The 12,947-nt window shown below is 59.5% G+C and overlaps 1 protein-coding gene across 10 annotated transcripts; it reads right to left on the bottom strand.

The window, feature by feature from the left end:
- Positions 1-197: 197 nt before the first annotated feature.
- CCDC9 (coiled-coil domain containing 9) lies at positions 198-12,884 on the bottom strand. 10 transcript variants are annotated; one of them, XM_067018421.1, is made up of 16 exons: positions 12,776-12,862; positions 10,991-11,064; positions 10,732-10,836; positions 8,993-9,094; positions 8,513-8,776; positions 6,983-7,066; positions 6,721-6,894; positions 5,962-6,143; positions 4,278-4,324; positions 4,036-4,168; positions 3,493-3,583; positions 2,997-3,405; positions 2,567-2,659; positions 1,910-2,004; positions 1,459-1,508; positions 809-892 (listed from the first exon to the last, which is right to left on the bottom strand). In XM_067018421.1, exons 2-16 carry the CDS (start codon positions 10,991-10,993, stop codon positions 883-885), a joined length of 1,842 nt encoding a protein of 613 aa, XP_066874522.1. In that variant the 5' UTR covers positions 10,994-11,064; positions 12,776-12,862; the 3' UTR covers positions 809-882. The 10 variants fall into 10 exon arrangements, with proteins under 10 accessions (XP_058901438.1, XP_066874529.1, XP_058901437.1 ...); XM_067018425.1 differs by having other exon boundaries at positions 10,685-10,836; XM_067018422.1 differs by lacking the exon at positions 12,776-12,862 and adding an exon at positions 11,736-11,816.
- Between the last annotated feature and the right edge of the window lie 63 nt (positions 12,885-12,947).

Genomic DNA, 12,947 nt, shown 5'->3' on the forward strand with positions numbered 1-12,947 from the left:
CTCAGCCTTTGGCCAACCATCATCGACCTAAGGCTTAACCACAGCGCCCTGACCCCGCCCCCACCTGGCTCTGGGCCCGCCCCAAGCACGCAATACCTCGATTTTTCTCAAACGTAGGTCTCGGCCCAGCCGACACCCGCCAGGCTTGCCAGGCAGATGTTATACCCGTCCCGGCGATTAGCTCCTCTCTCCCTTTTCTGTCCTCCTCCCTGCGACCTAACCCCGACCCCTTTCGGAACTCAGACTCCTTCCAGGCATCTAGCTCCGCCACTCCCTTGCCAAGCTCAGGCCTTTTAAGTCCCGCCCTTCCTTAGCCGCAGTCCCGCCCCAGTTGTAACTTGCGTTTCTCCAAGCTAAACTCCACTCCAACATTCGATCCCACCCTCTTCTCTCCCTACCCTCAGCCATCTTCGGTCCAGGCTCCACCTCTTTTCTCCACTAGTTTGAGCACCCCATTCTAAACCACGCCCTCCGCCGCTGGCTGCGCCCCACACCGGCATAAGGGATTCCCATCTAAACCTGCTCTCGTGGTTCCGTCCCACATTCTAACATCCTCCGTCCCATGGTTTAACTCCGTACACCAGAATTCTGGCCCCACCCAGACACCCTAACCACGCCCCCTCACGGGACATGCCTCCTCCAAACTTTGTGTCCTGAGGTCTAAGCTCACACCCCGAAGCTCCAGATCCGCCCCACTAGTCACGTCCCCTCCCCATCTCCTCCCCCACCACCCTCAATTTCTCCCTCTCTAAAACCATGAGGTCCAGAGTGGGCTCCGGGGAGGAGAGCACAGCCCGGAGATCCAGACTAAGCCCCTCCTGCCTCCCCCTCCCCATCAAGGCGGGGAAGCTTCAGTCCCCTCCCAGCAGCGTCTTCAGGAATTCAGGGAGGCCTGTGGGGGGGGGGGGGGAGGGAAGACGTATCAGGGGGAGTGGAGGAAGAAAGACCCCCTTCCTCCCGCCTCTTCCGCCAAGGAAAAGCCCGCCAAGCACAGCAACCCAGCCTGCCCCCGCCAGCAACACAGCTCAAAGGATAGCGGAAGCACTGCGTTTAATAGAGACCGGGCTGGCGGCCGAGGAAATCAAGTCCTTCAGGAGTCACCGGCTATTCGCCATGCCCCAGATGTAAGCTCCTGGAGGCGGAAAACGGCCCGGGAACTGGCACCTAGACCCCCATGGCCTCCATAAGGCGGTAACTCGGGGACGTCTCAGCCACCCCGGTGCCACAGCGCCCCCCATTTGTGAGAATGGACTACTGCCCTGGCCCAACCCGGTTCACTATCCCTGGCTCCTCCCCCCTTACATTTAACCCTCTCCTGGCTGGAGTGTGGCGGAAGCAGAGGACAGAGGAGCGAGGCGGCAGGAGGTTAGTGCAGAGCGCGGAGGCCACTGTCGGCGGGCGCGGTCAGCGGGCGGCCCCCGGTGGCGAAGCGGGCGCCACCACTTTGCAGAAACGCACCCTCTGGAAGTCGGTGATCTCCGCTGTCTCCTGGCCCTCAGGGTCCGCCTCTGGAAAGAGAAGGGGTGGTCACTGGTGGGCAACAGTAACCCCTGCCCTCCTACCGCCGGACCCGGGACGCTCTAGCCCCGCCCCTCTGCCCCACTGAGCCTGGCTGCCGCCCACCCCGCGTTAAGCGGTTTACGAGTCTCAGACTCCTTTAATCCTCGGAGTGGACCCACGCAGCAACACCCACCCCAGCAGTACCCTGTTTACAATCGAATACATAATCTGATATAACGAGATCGCAGTCACGTGACCCAAAGGCAAAGCACTTGGGCACCCCGGCCTCAGCCACCACCATAAACTCCGTCCTCTCCGATCGCGACCCCACCCCACCTCATCCCACGGGCCTAAGCCAACCTCTATCACGCCTGCCCTACAGGACCTACCCTTCACTTCCCTTGCCCACCTTCTGAGTCCTAACCAGACCTTCCTTGGCTCTGCCCCGAAATCCTAATCTCACTCCTGGGGGAGGTCCGTTGTTCACAACCCGGCTTCCACCTGCTGGAGGTGGAGAGAGGGTTGGCCTCTTGCTCCAGGTCCGCTGGCCCCAACATTCTATTTTACCCCAATTTTTTTACCCCACTGTTTTACGTATTTCTATTCTAATTCACCCCAATTTACACCTCAAAACTCTAATCCCGCCCACAGCTAAATCCATTACTCTGCCCCTCCCCATTCTTATTTTTGACCTACTTAAATTTCTAATCCTGCCCTTAGCTCCTCTCCCTGAACCCAGCCCACCCCCTTATTTTTAGATCACTTTCCAGAACCCCTGGGATGGGCCTCTAAATCCTAATCCCATCCTGGCTCCACCTCCTCACCCCGCAAACCCCATACACACTCAATTCCAAGCGGCTCAGCCCCGGGGGAAGTCCTTCCTTTAGCCCCACCCCCTTCACACCCACCCTTTCCCAGCAGCGTAACCCCACCCCCACCCCGTCCAGCTGCTCCCCACACCCATGGTGGAGACCCACTCCACCCTGTTCTAGTCCCCCCAAACCCTCTTCCCCTCAACCCAAGAGGAAGTGGAAGGAAGAACGCCACCGCACAGCTGCTCCCCCACCTGGAGCTGCCTCAGACCCCTCCTCTTCAGCTTTCTCGGTTCTTGGGAGGCTGGGCCCACTCTTCAAGGAGGCAGGGGCTGGCTGGTCACCTCCTGGAGGAGGAGGAGGCCCAGTCAAGCCCCTTCCCCTCCAAGTATCCCCCCACCCAAGACAGAAGGCCCTGGGGGAGTGAGAGGGGGGCTCAAGGACACACATAGGGAGGGTCATTGGAGAAAGTGAACTCTTTATTGGGGAGGACACTCTGAATGGCTCACAGTAGGGCAGGATCTGGGGGTGGGCATTCCGGAGACAGGCATGGCCCACCCTCCCTAGCCACCAGGGCAGTGGGACACACGGGGTCCTGGAGCTCAGCCTCAGGGTCCCCCATGCACCCCTCAAGCACACACACAAGCAGCCAGCTTCATGCATTTCCGAAAGGCCAGGCCTCACCCGGAGAGAGGGCGTCAGCCAGATGGGCGGTCCGAGGAGAATTCAGCTCCATCTCTTCACCCCAGTCGGACACAGGCTGGTGGCCCCCGGTGGGCGAGAAGGGGCTGGAAGGCGTGGCAGGGGCCTGGGGGAGCGGCAGGGGCTCCTCCGGCCTAGCGGGCTCTTCGTCACCACGTTCCCCGCTGGGGCTCCCGCTGGGGCTCCCGCTGGGCTCAGCCTCGTGGGGTCGGTGGTCGCGGGCTGGTTCTTCTCCCTCCTCGTCAGCCTCTTCCTCCTCCTCTATCTCCTCCTCCTCCTCCGCATCCTCGCTCATGTCTTCCCACTCCTCGCCCTCCCCGTCCTCGCCCTCGCCCTCCTCCTCGTCCTCATCCTCAGGAGGTCGATGGGCAGGGGCCGGGCTCTCGGGCGGCTGTGAGGAACACAAGGCAGGTCGGGGAGGGGCTGTGGGCCCCGGGCACCCCCATACCACCTGCCCAGAGACGAGGCGCCGCCCCACCTGCGAGGGCGCCTCCTCAGGGGTGGCAGGCTGTGCGGGCTCAGGGGCTGCGGACACCGCCTCCTGCGTCTCCCAGCGGTCATCGTGGTCACTGGAGGGAACAGAGGAACGGGGTGGAGCCCAGGTGGAAGGAGGAAGGGCTCCCCACCCCCAGCTCCCCCCAGAGACAGAGCTGCAACATTCAGCGGGGTGGGGGGAGCAGACTGCGGAATTTCCAGACCGGGAGCTGGCATGCTGGAGCACCCAGGAGGAGGAAACGGTGGGCGTGTCCGTCAGAGACAGACAGATGGAGGAGGGCCAAGTGGCAGAAGAGGACCTGGATGGGAAGGGAGGAGGGGACAGACGAGGGCAAAGTGGAGAGCCAGGCCCCAACACCCCCAAAACCAAGTTCCTGACCCACAGGGAGACAAGTGCCCGAGGCAGGCAGGGCCAAGACAGGACAGATAGACACACCCTCCCACACACAAGCCAGAGAACGGCCAGGGGTAGAGCCACACAGCCCCGCTGGGGTTGTGCACGTGCCAGGGGAAGGAGTGCCCCCACCTGTAGGCACGGGGGGCTGCCTTGGCCTGGGGTCGGCCACTCTTCCTCTTTCTGCGGCTGACCTCAGTTTTGTGCTGGGACAGGAACTCCCTGAAAGTGGGGGGCTTGGGAGGCCGGGCCCAGGCCTGGTCATCTACAACAAAACCCGGGGGGAGTTGGGGGTGGAGGGCACAGCACAAACCATGCCCACCCCTCCCCCGGGCCAGCCAGCTGCCTCACCGCAGCCGAGGACTCCCACTCACCGTAGCGGTGGGATGGTTCCAGGGCCGCGGCTGGGCCATCCTTGAACCTGGGGAAAGAGAAAGGGGGTGAGCAGGCAGCTGGGGGCACAGGAAGAACAGGAGGGTGGGAAGAGATTAGGGGGAGAGATGGGGGCCAGGGTCAGAAATCAAGATCATAGAAGGCAAGGTGGTCAACCAGAAGCGGGTAGAGGTGAGGAGTCTCACTGACTAAAAGGGGGACAGGATCAGGTGAAGGACAAGGCGCCAATCTGACATCATAGTGACAAATACAGAAGAAAAAAGTTCAGTATTTGACAGCCTGCCCGCCCGTGAACAAAAATTTGGAAAGTACAAGATCCCCAGCTTCCTGTCCGGCCTCATTTCCTATCACTCTTTCTCACCTCCCCAGCTAAGCAAGTTCTCCTACCACATGGAGCTCCTGCCTCAGGGCCTTTGCTCTTCCTCAGATCTCTCAGCGACCCACTCCCTAACCTCCTTCAGCCCTCAGTCTGGAGGCTTTCCTAAACTTCCTAATCACATATTATTACATATATCATCTAAGACCAGAACAGTAGCCTCCAACCCTCTGCTTCATTATTCTTCAGCATCTGACATGAGCTCTATTCATTGTCCATCTTTCCCACTGGACTCTAAGTTCCATGAAGACAGAAGCATTTCCCTCACGGCTATATCCCCATCACCTAGAACATTCCATGACACATAGGAGGAACTCAATAAATGTTTGCTCATGACATCATTGCACACGTGCAGTAGTGAGACTTGCTGCCGGCTGCTTTGAGGACATAAGAGAAAATCAATTACTTTTTCAGTCTTAACCCTGAGAACATCTCCACAAAAGCCCCACCTATCAACCTTAGAAAGATCAGCTACAATATCTATGCAAAACATTTCTCACGCTGGCACAGGCTTAGCTCACAATCCAAAAATAAATGCTCCGACCGCCAGGCACACAGACAAGATCCTCTTTCTTCAGCCAGCGCCACGGCAGAGGATAGAGGATGATGTAAAACCTACAGCTGTCGACCTTAAGACTGCCGTTGGGCGGCTCTTCCAGAACCTCTGTCTTCACTAAGGAAGTCAGTGCTCCTGTGGATGATGCCTGTGCTTTAAGTTTGACTAACGGGGTGTTTCCTGTGACCCGAAAGGGGACAGAGTCAGACCTGAGGATAATGATGCCACTGGGATAAGGCGTTTGGGTTGGTGGGGAACAGGTTAGAGGGATGAAGGGAGGATGCAGAGGTGTAATCACTATAAGTAACTCTTCATGCCCTCCCTACGTGAGAATTAGCCACTGCAGTACCACCCACTAGAGTGGGCAGAGTTTAAGTTCCTGCCACAGCAATGCAGGGTCTGCTAGCTAACAGAATAGGGACGTGTGTCCACTCTCCCTCCTGCACATCTGCCAGTGCCATGGCCAGCACGTCCCCGGGGAGCCCGAAGGGAAGGCACACCCAGGTAGACCCACAGCTTCAAGTCCAGCCTGGATCAGCCCAACCCAGGAGACCTGTGAACACGTTGAGAAAGAAATGCTTTCACGTGTCCCTGAGATTCGGTGGTGGTTACGCAGCATTACCTAGCAACTGCTAACTGATACACAGGGTGAGAAACCAGAGACAGGGAAAGGAGTCAGAAGTCAGGGCCAAGGTCGAGAAGCCAAACAGGGGCAGGCAGAGCGGAGACTCACATGCCATCAGTCTTCTCAGCATCCCACTCCCTCCGCCACTGGCCGGTGGGCTTGCGGTGCCGCTGCAGCCGCTCCTGGTCGATCTTCTCCCGCTCCTGCTTCCAGCGCAGGTACTCGGACCGCTCTCGGCCCGTCATGGAGAGTGTCATGTCCCCAGTGCCACCCAGGCCGGCCCGGCGGCCCTGCCCCCAGCAGACAGGCAGTCAGGGCCCAGCTACAACCCTCCCCCGCCACACACCCTCCCCCAGGCCCCCTAAGCTAGGGGAGGGGGTAGAGCCACTGGCTCAAGGTCACACGTGGAGAAGATCAAAACCGCATCTGCCCATGTGGCACCTCCTCAGAGGCCATCCCAGGTCTCTGTCTCTTAGTAGCACCCCTCTCTCCTCTGTCCCCCGACCCGGCTGGGCTGGAGTTTTCTTCTCAACGCTTGCCATTACCTGACATCTTATTACATGGTCACTGATTTAGCCCCAGCACCCAAAACAGTGCTTGGCCCCGGCAGGGGCCCAGTAAATATCCCTAACGTTGGTAATGAGAGAACATCGCCAAAACACAGCAGAAAGCTTCGGAAGGAAAGCAGTGTGGTACTGGCTCAAGAACCGACAATCACTTGGCGGGGCGAAGCCTGAGTGCAGGGCTGCCGCCTCTCCCTGCTCCGTGTCCCCGGCGGCCGCACCCGGCCCTCCGCACACACCCCACCCCCGAACCCAGATACTGGCTGCCAGCCAGAATGTCGTGGCCCCGGGCGCCGGTACTCACCTGCCGCTCCTGCTCGAGGCCACAACGCACCCGCTCGAAGTCAGGGCCCCCCCAGTTGCGCCCGTGCCGGCGGCTGCCTTCCCGACGATCCCGCTCAGGCTCCTCCAGGAGCCCGCTGCGTCGCCGGGGGTCGTCCAGAAAGTTCCGCACTGGGTTGGGCTCCAGCACTCCTTCCTGCGGGTACACGGCGGCGGGGGTTGTTGGTGGGCTCCCGGGGCCGGGCAGCTCCGCCCCACCGCCAGGGGGCGCCCGAGGCACTGACCCGCTGGTTGCGCTCGTACTCTGCAATCTTCTCCATCTCTTCGTTCATCTTCTCAATGTTCTGCTTGCGCCGCTCCTCCCACTCCTTGTTGGGGGGCGGGGGGGACAAGGAGAGACACAGGGCGTCAGAAAGAACCACTCAACCCGAGCGTCTGTCACCTTCTGAAGCTCTCTTCTTAGGCCTGCGTGCGTGGCAGCCCCTGGCTGGCAGCTGGGCATTGGCTCTCAGCGTGTCCCCGGTCAACCAAGGGGGGCTCAACGTACCTCGACTGACTGTGCAAATACTGCGTGTGCTGACAGCCTGCTTCCCGTCTGGGGTCTGGAATTTGGGCGTGTACTAAGCAGAGGGCACCTACATGACCAACCCCAGATAAAAAGCCTGGGCACTAGGTCCCTAATGAGTCCCCAGTCGATGACCTCTGACATGTATCGTCAATGCCGGAGGAATTAAGTGCAGCCCGTGTGCCTCCACTGGGCGAGGACTCTTGGAAGCTGGCACCTGGTATCCTCCAGACTTCAGCCCATGGGCCCTTCTTTCCCTTTGCTGATTTTGCTTTGTATTCTTTCCCTGTAACAAATCTTAGCTGTGAATCTTTCTAGCAACACTCTGAACCTGGGAGAGGGGTGGGAACCCCAGCACACTATGGCTGGCACGGTAACAATGCCACAGTAATAACTCGGCACATGGCCAGGTGACCCCCACAATCCATTCTCCTCTCCTTCCAAGGTAACAGAATTTTAGATGAGCACGTGGCATTTCCAGGACTCAGCATACAGCAGAGAAATGAACTTCCATTTGATTGAAGTCATGGCATTCTGGGGTCTTTCTGTTACAACAGCTTAGCACCTACAAATAATAACCATCCTTAAATAACACTCACTGAGCGCTTACTCTGAGGGTTTCAATGTCTGATGTCACATGATGCTTACAATAACCTTTAAACCTGGTTTTCATTCCCATTTAAGAGTGAGAACCAGGAAGTTCCGAGAGGAGAACTGAGCTGCCCAAGGACAGGGAACTAACAGAAGACAGCTGACCCCTAAGCCGCCATGCCAGGCAGCCTCCCACTCTGCTAACCTGCGTGGTGGGGCACTGGGAGCAGTTACAGTAAGAACATCACTGTTTCCCACCAACAAATCCGGGACGTGACACAGAGGGAGCATGTGCGTACGCACACAGGCAAGAGGAAGCGTGCGCGCATGCGCTGCTGGAGAGAGCCCACCAGACGGCACCAGAAAGATAAAAGAGAGACAAGCAAGGGAAGGCAGGTGGGCAAGCACACAGCAGACAAGAGAGCAAAACAGGAGAGACAGAGAGAAAGAGACAGGGAGAGTACCTACAAGCACTGGTCTGGAGGAGGGAAGGAGGGAGGGAGGGAGGAAAGAGATGAAAAAGAGCTGAAAAGAGGGACCGAAAAAGAAGCAGAGAGAGATGGATGACGGAGACAATCCGTTTGAGAGCAGGAACAGAGAGACAAACAGGACAACATGGAGCCTCGCCAGAGGACTCCAGCCCCTGCTCGGCTCCTACCTTGGATTTGCGGTCGGCAGTTGAGGCATCTCCAGTTCCAGAGAGATGAGGGGAACCCCTGCCCCGACCCCTCCGGCCGCGGCCCCCAGCTCCTCCTCGAGGCTGCTCCCCGGGACTGTCTTCCCAGCTGCGGGATGCCCGGCCCATGCCTGCCCGGCCCATGCCTGCCCGGCCTCCATGCTGAGGGGGGATCCGGCCTCCCTTGCTGGCCCCTGGGGGCCGAGGGGTCCCAGGAGACCTCCGGGAGGGACCCAGGTTCTTCTCCTGGAAAGGGGGGAGGGGGAGAAAATACAGTCACTGGGGCAGGGAAACGGGGACATCCCAGGCCCAGAGGGCAGCTGCCAGGATCAAGGTTCCCACAGGTCTGGGGCAGCTGGGAAGGCCTTTAGTTCTCAACCCTCGCCCCCTCCCTGTACTCACGAGTCCCCACCCCCCTCGCCCCCTCCCTGTACTCACGAGTCCCCACCCCGTGGAGCTCACCATTTCCGTTGCCACATTCTCCTTCTCCACTGAGCGGCCCTTCCGGGGAGCTGTCACCGCTACTCCCTCGAGTTCAGCTTTTTTACGGTCCTCCTCAATCTCCTAGGAGCAAATAACAGATAGGGAGTGTCAGGGGTCCTCTGTACCAGCTGGATTCCCACAGCCCCCTGAACTTCTCCCAAGTCTGCCCCAGCCCAGACCTCTCTCTAGAGCTCTAGACAAGAGCTGGTCACTTCAGCATCTTCCCTCAAACTCCACCAGGCTGTTCCCCTGCTCAGAACCCTCCTGTGTGCCCATCTGAGTCAGAGCCAAAGGCTTCCCCACAGCTGACGGGGCCCTACAGAGATTCGTCTCGTTACCACCATGAACTCACCTCCCACTCTCTCCCCTCACTCTGACTTCCTCACTGTTCCTGGAACCTACCAGGCTCAAACCTGCCTCAGGGCCTTTTTCACCTGCTGTTCCCTCGGACAGGAACACTCTTCCCCCAGAGATCCTCCAGTCCCTCACCTCCTTCAGGTCTCCGCTCAAAAGTCCCCTTCATCTCCCCTGCCATTCTCTCACCCCTCCCCCTCCCCCCATCTCTACCCTGCATTATGTGTATTTTGCTATTTTGCTAATCGTCTGCCTCCTCCCCGAGGCAGAATCTGCCCCAGGACAGGGATATTTGACTGTTTTGTTCACTGATGTATACCCCGCCCGAGCCTAGAACACTGCCTGGCACACAACACAGGCTCAGTATGTTTTTGTTTTTGTTTTAAATGAACGAACGCATGAAGAATGAATAAATGAAACCCACTCCTCATCCCATCTCAGGGACAGCCCCACCACCTACTCTGCCACCTGTGACAGGGACCTGGGCCTCATCCTGGACCCTCTCTCCTCTCTAACCCCACCACGGCCCATCAGTCACTGAATCCCTCCCAAAAGCCCTGTCCCAGGCCGGGCACCTCTTCTCCACATCCCCCACTGAAGTCCCTGCCCCAGCTTCCTCCTTGTCTCCAGTATCCCCTCCTCCCACCCACCACCACACAGCAGCCAGAGGGGTCTTCCCAAAAAGCTATTCTGACCTGGCCCCACTCCTCCTCAAAGCCCTCCAGGGCTCTGCAGTGTCCTTAGGAAAAAGTCCAAACTCTTAGCCTGGTGGTGTTCTGGGCCCTGCATGGCCTGGCCCCAGCTGATCACTCCAGGTCAATATCCCCCAACTGACCCTCCAACTTTAAGCTCCAAGGTTTTGCACAAACTGTTCCCTCTGTGCGAAACGTGTTATGCTTTCCTTTTCGACTGGCTAACAGTCTACTCACCTTTTAGGTCTCAAAGTCCCCTCCTCCAGGAAGCCCCCTTAGTATCCCCCGGGCTGGGTGAAGAGCCCCCTCTGGGCTCCCACAGAACCCTGAACTCCTCCATCCCAGCCCTGCCCACTCTGGGTCATCACTGACTGAAGCCACAGCTGGATCCCTACCGGCCTGTGAGGCCCGTGGCCCAGGGCCATCTCCATCACTGCTGCTTCCCCAGCACCACTCAGCAGTGGGCCTGGTGCAGTGAAGACACTGGAGAATACTTGTGAACAAATGAATGAATGAATGATGGAATGAAAGAAGGGATCCCAGGCTAAGGCCTTTGGCTTTTATCCCGAGAGTGATGAAAAGTCATGAAAAGGTTTTAAGGAAGGGAGAGGTGAGGGAAACTCACTGCGGGGAGGAGAGGGGATGGGGTCTCCCAGGGCGGGGCTAGGGCACCTGGTAGCGCCGGATGAGGGCCTCATTCTTCCGCCGAAGAGCCTCGATCCTCTTATCTAGCTCAGCATCCTTCTCCTCCTTCGATTTCAGATCCAGTGTGGCCGACTGAGAGGAGTAGACAGTTCAGAGACAGTAAGAAAAACCTACACCCACCCCAGTGCCATTCAATCTGGTATCTGAGAGTCAGGAACATGGGTCCCCTCCTCCCAAGGCCCCTGCCCCAAAGCTCAGATCCCAGAGACCCCACTTTCCTTCTCACCATTCCGCTGGCAGGATGGGACCAGGGTCCCAGCAAACCTTCCCTGCAGAATCTGGACACAGCACTCGGGGTTCCTGAGGTCAGAGGGAACAGAACTAAGGCCAATGACTCTACCCAATCGGTCTCCTCCTCTCCCATAACGGGGGCTCCTCTAACGCACACACTGCACACGCACACACAAACACCTGCACTCCAAGGTAATGTTAGCCCTCACTCCCACACCTTCTTGAAGTGCTAGCCCGCCCCTCACCTGGAAATGTTTAGACTCAGTCCTCTCCGGAACGTTTTGGACCCACCCATTTCCCATAAAAACAATGTAATCACACCCACTTTGGGAAAGTTCTGGTCCCGCCCCACCACTTAGGAAAACATCCCATACTGCTCCCTTCAAATCGAAAATTCTAGGTCAGTCTCCACACCTCTGTGCTGGGAGTTTAAACCCGGGCCTCTATCCCAGGAGAGCTTTAGGTAGAGCCTCACCCCCAACCGGCACAAGAAAGTTCTAGGCCCAACTCCCTGTGCCCATTCCGGTGCCGCCCACATCCCCGTTAACAGTCTAGATCTGCCTCTTTCCCAGGAGTTTCACAAACATCTTATAACCCCACAGTCAATACAGTTCGAACCCCACTTCTATTTGCTGCCCCTACGCTCAGGAATGTTCTAGCCCCACCCCCAGCATCCTAAGAGAGGTGCCGCTGCCTCCCCGCACTCCCACAAAGATTCCGCCAACAGGCCCAGTACCCACTGGAGAGACTTCCTGGGTCTGGCTTGACCTCCCAGGGGAAACTGTACCCGCCCGAGCGCGGACAAAACGTCCCCGCCTGCCCGCGGCTTTCTAGGGAAAAGCTTCAGTCCCCACCCGCTAGAGAACGCCCCGGGCCCGCCCCGGGCCAGGGCAAACTTTCTGGCCCCGCCTTTCCCGCCAAACCTATGGCCCCGCCCACATGCTCGCGTCATTAAGCCCCCCCACCCCCGGCTTCCGACTTTCCCAGCCAACTCTCTGGCCCCGCCCTCTAGATCCCCAGGCAACAGCCTACACCCGCCCCCTCCTTCCTGCGTTATTACACCGGCCCCGCCCCCGGTTCGCCAGCCAACACCCTGGTCCCGCCTCCGATTTGCCCTTCCAACCTTCTGGTCACGCCCCCTGGCTCCGCCCCCGCCAAGTCGAGTCAAAATCTGGCCCCGCCCCCCGGCGCCCCTACGTTCTGGCTCAGCGGCCAGCTTCTCCACCACACTCTGGCCGCGCCCCGGCCTCCCGCAAAACTTTGTGGCTCCGCCCCCAGCATTCTCTGCCAGCACTCTGGCCCCGCCCCCAGCTCCCCGGCATCTTTTTTGGCCCCGCCCTCACCCTCGGGTCAGCCCCTGGGTCAGCCCCTGGATCCGCCCCTGACTTCAAGGACCCACTTCCAGGGCAGGCAAAACTTTCTGGCCCCGCCCCCAGAGTTTTCGGCCAGAGTCCCGGCCCCGCCCCTAGCTCTCCGGGTAACACTTGGCCCCGCTCCCAGTCCGAACACTACTTTTCGGCCCCGTCCCCAGCTGCCCACCCACGCTCCGGACTCGTCCTCAGCCCGGCCCAGCCCGGCCCTGCCCACCCACCGACGTCCCGCCCCTCCAGTACCCCTCCAGCTTCCCATGTGGGCGTCCAGTCCCCGCCCCCCGCAGAGTACCCTGACCCCGCCCCCGCGGGCTGCTCGCTACCCCGCCCGTGCCCGCACCCGCTCCCTGTACGTGGGGCGTCAGGCCCCGCCCTCTCCGGGCGCGCTCCCGGCCCCCTCCCCCGGTCACCTGTCCCGGAGACCCCGCGGCGTCCGCGACTCCGGCTCCGTCGGCCTCCGTGTCCCCAGCTCCCGGGCCGCGCGCGTCACTTCCCCCCCGCACCACGTGAAGAGGTGCACTAAAGCGGGTCACTTCCGGTCCTGCCGGCCGTTTCCGGGAGCCTTAAAGGCGCCGTGCCCCC

This window comes from Kogia breviceps, chromosome 18 (genome assembly GCF_026419965.1).
Source record: "Kogia breviceps isolate mKogBre1 chromosome 18, mKogBre1 haplotype 1, whole genome shotgun sequence".
Lineage (NCBI taxonomy): Eukaryota > Metazoa > Chordata > Mammalia > Artiodactyla > Physeteridae > Kogia > Kogia breviceps.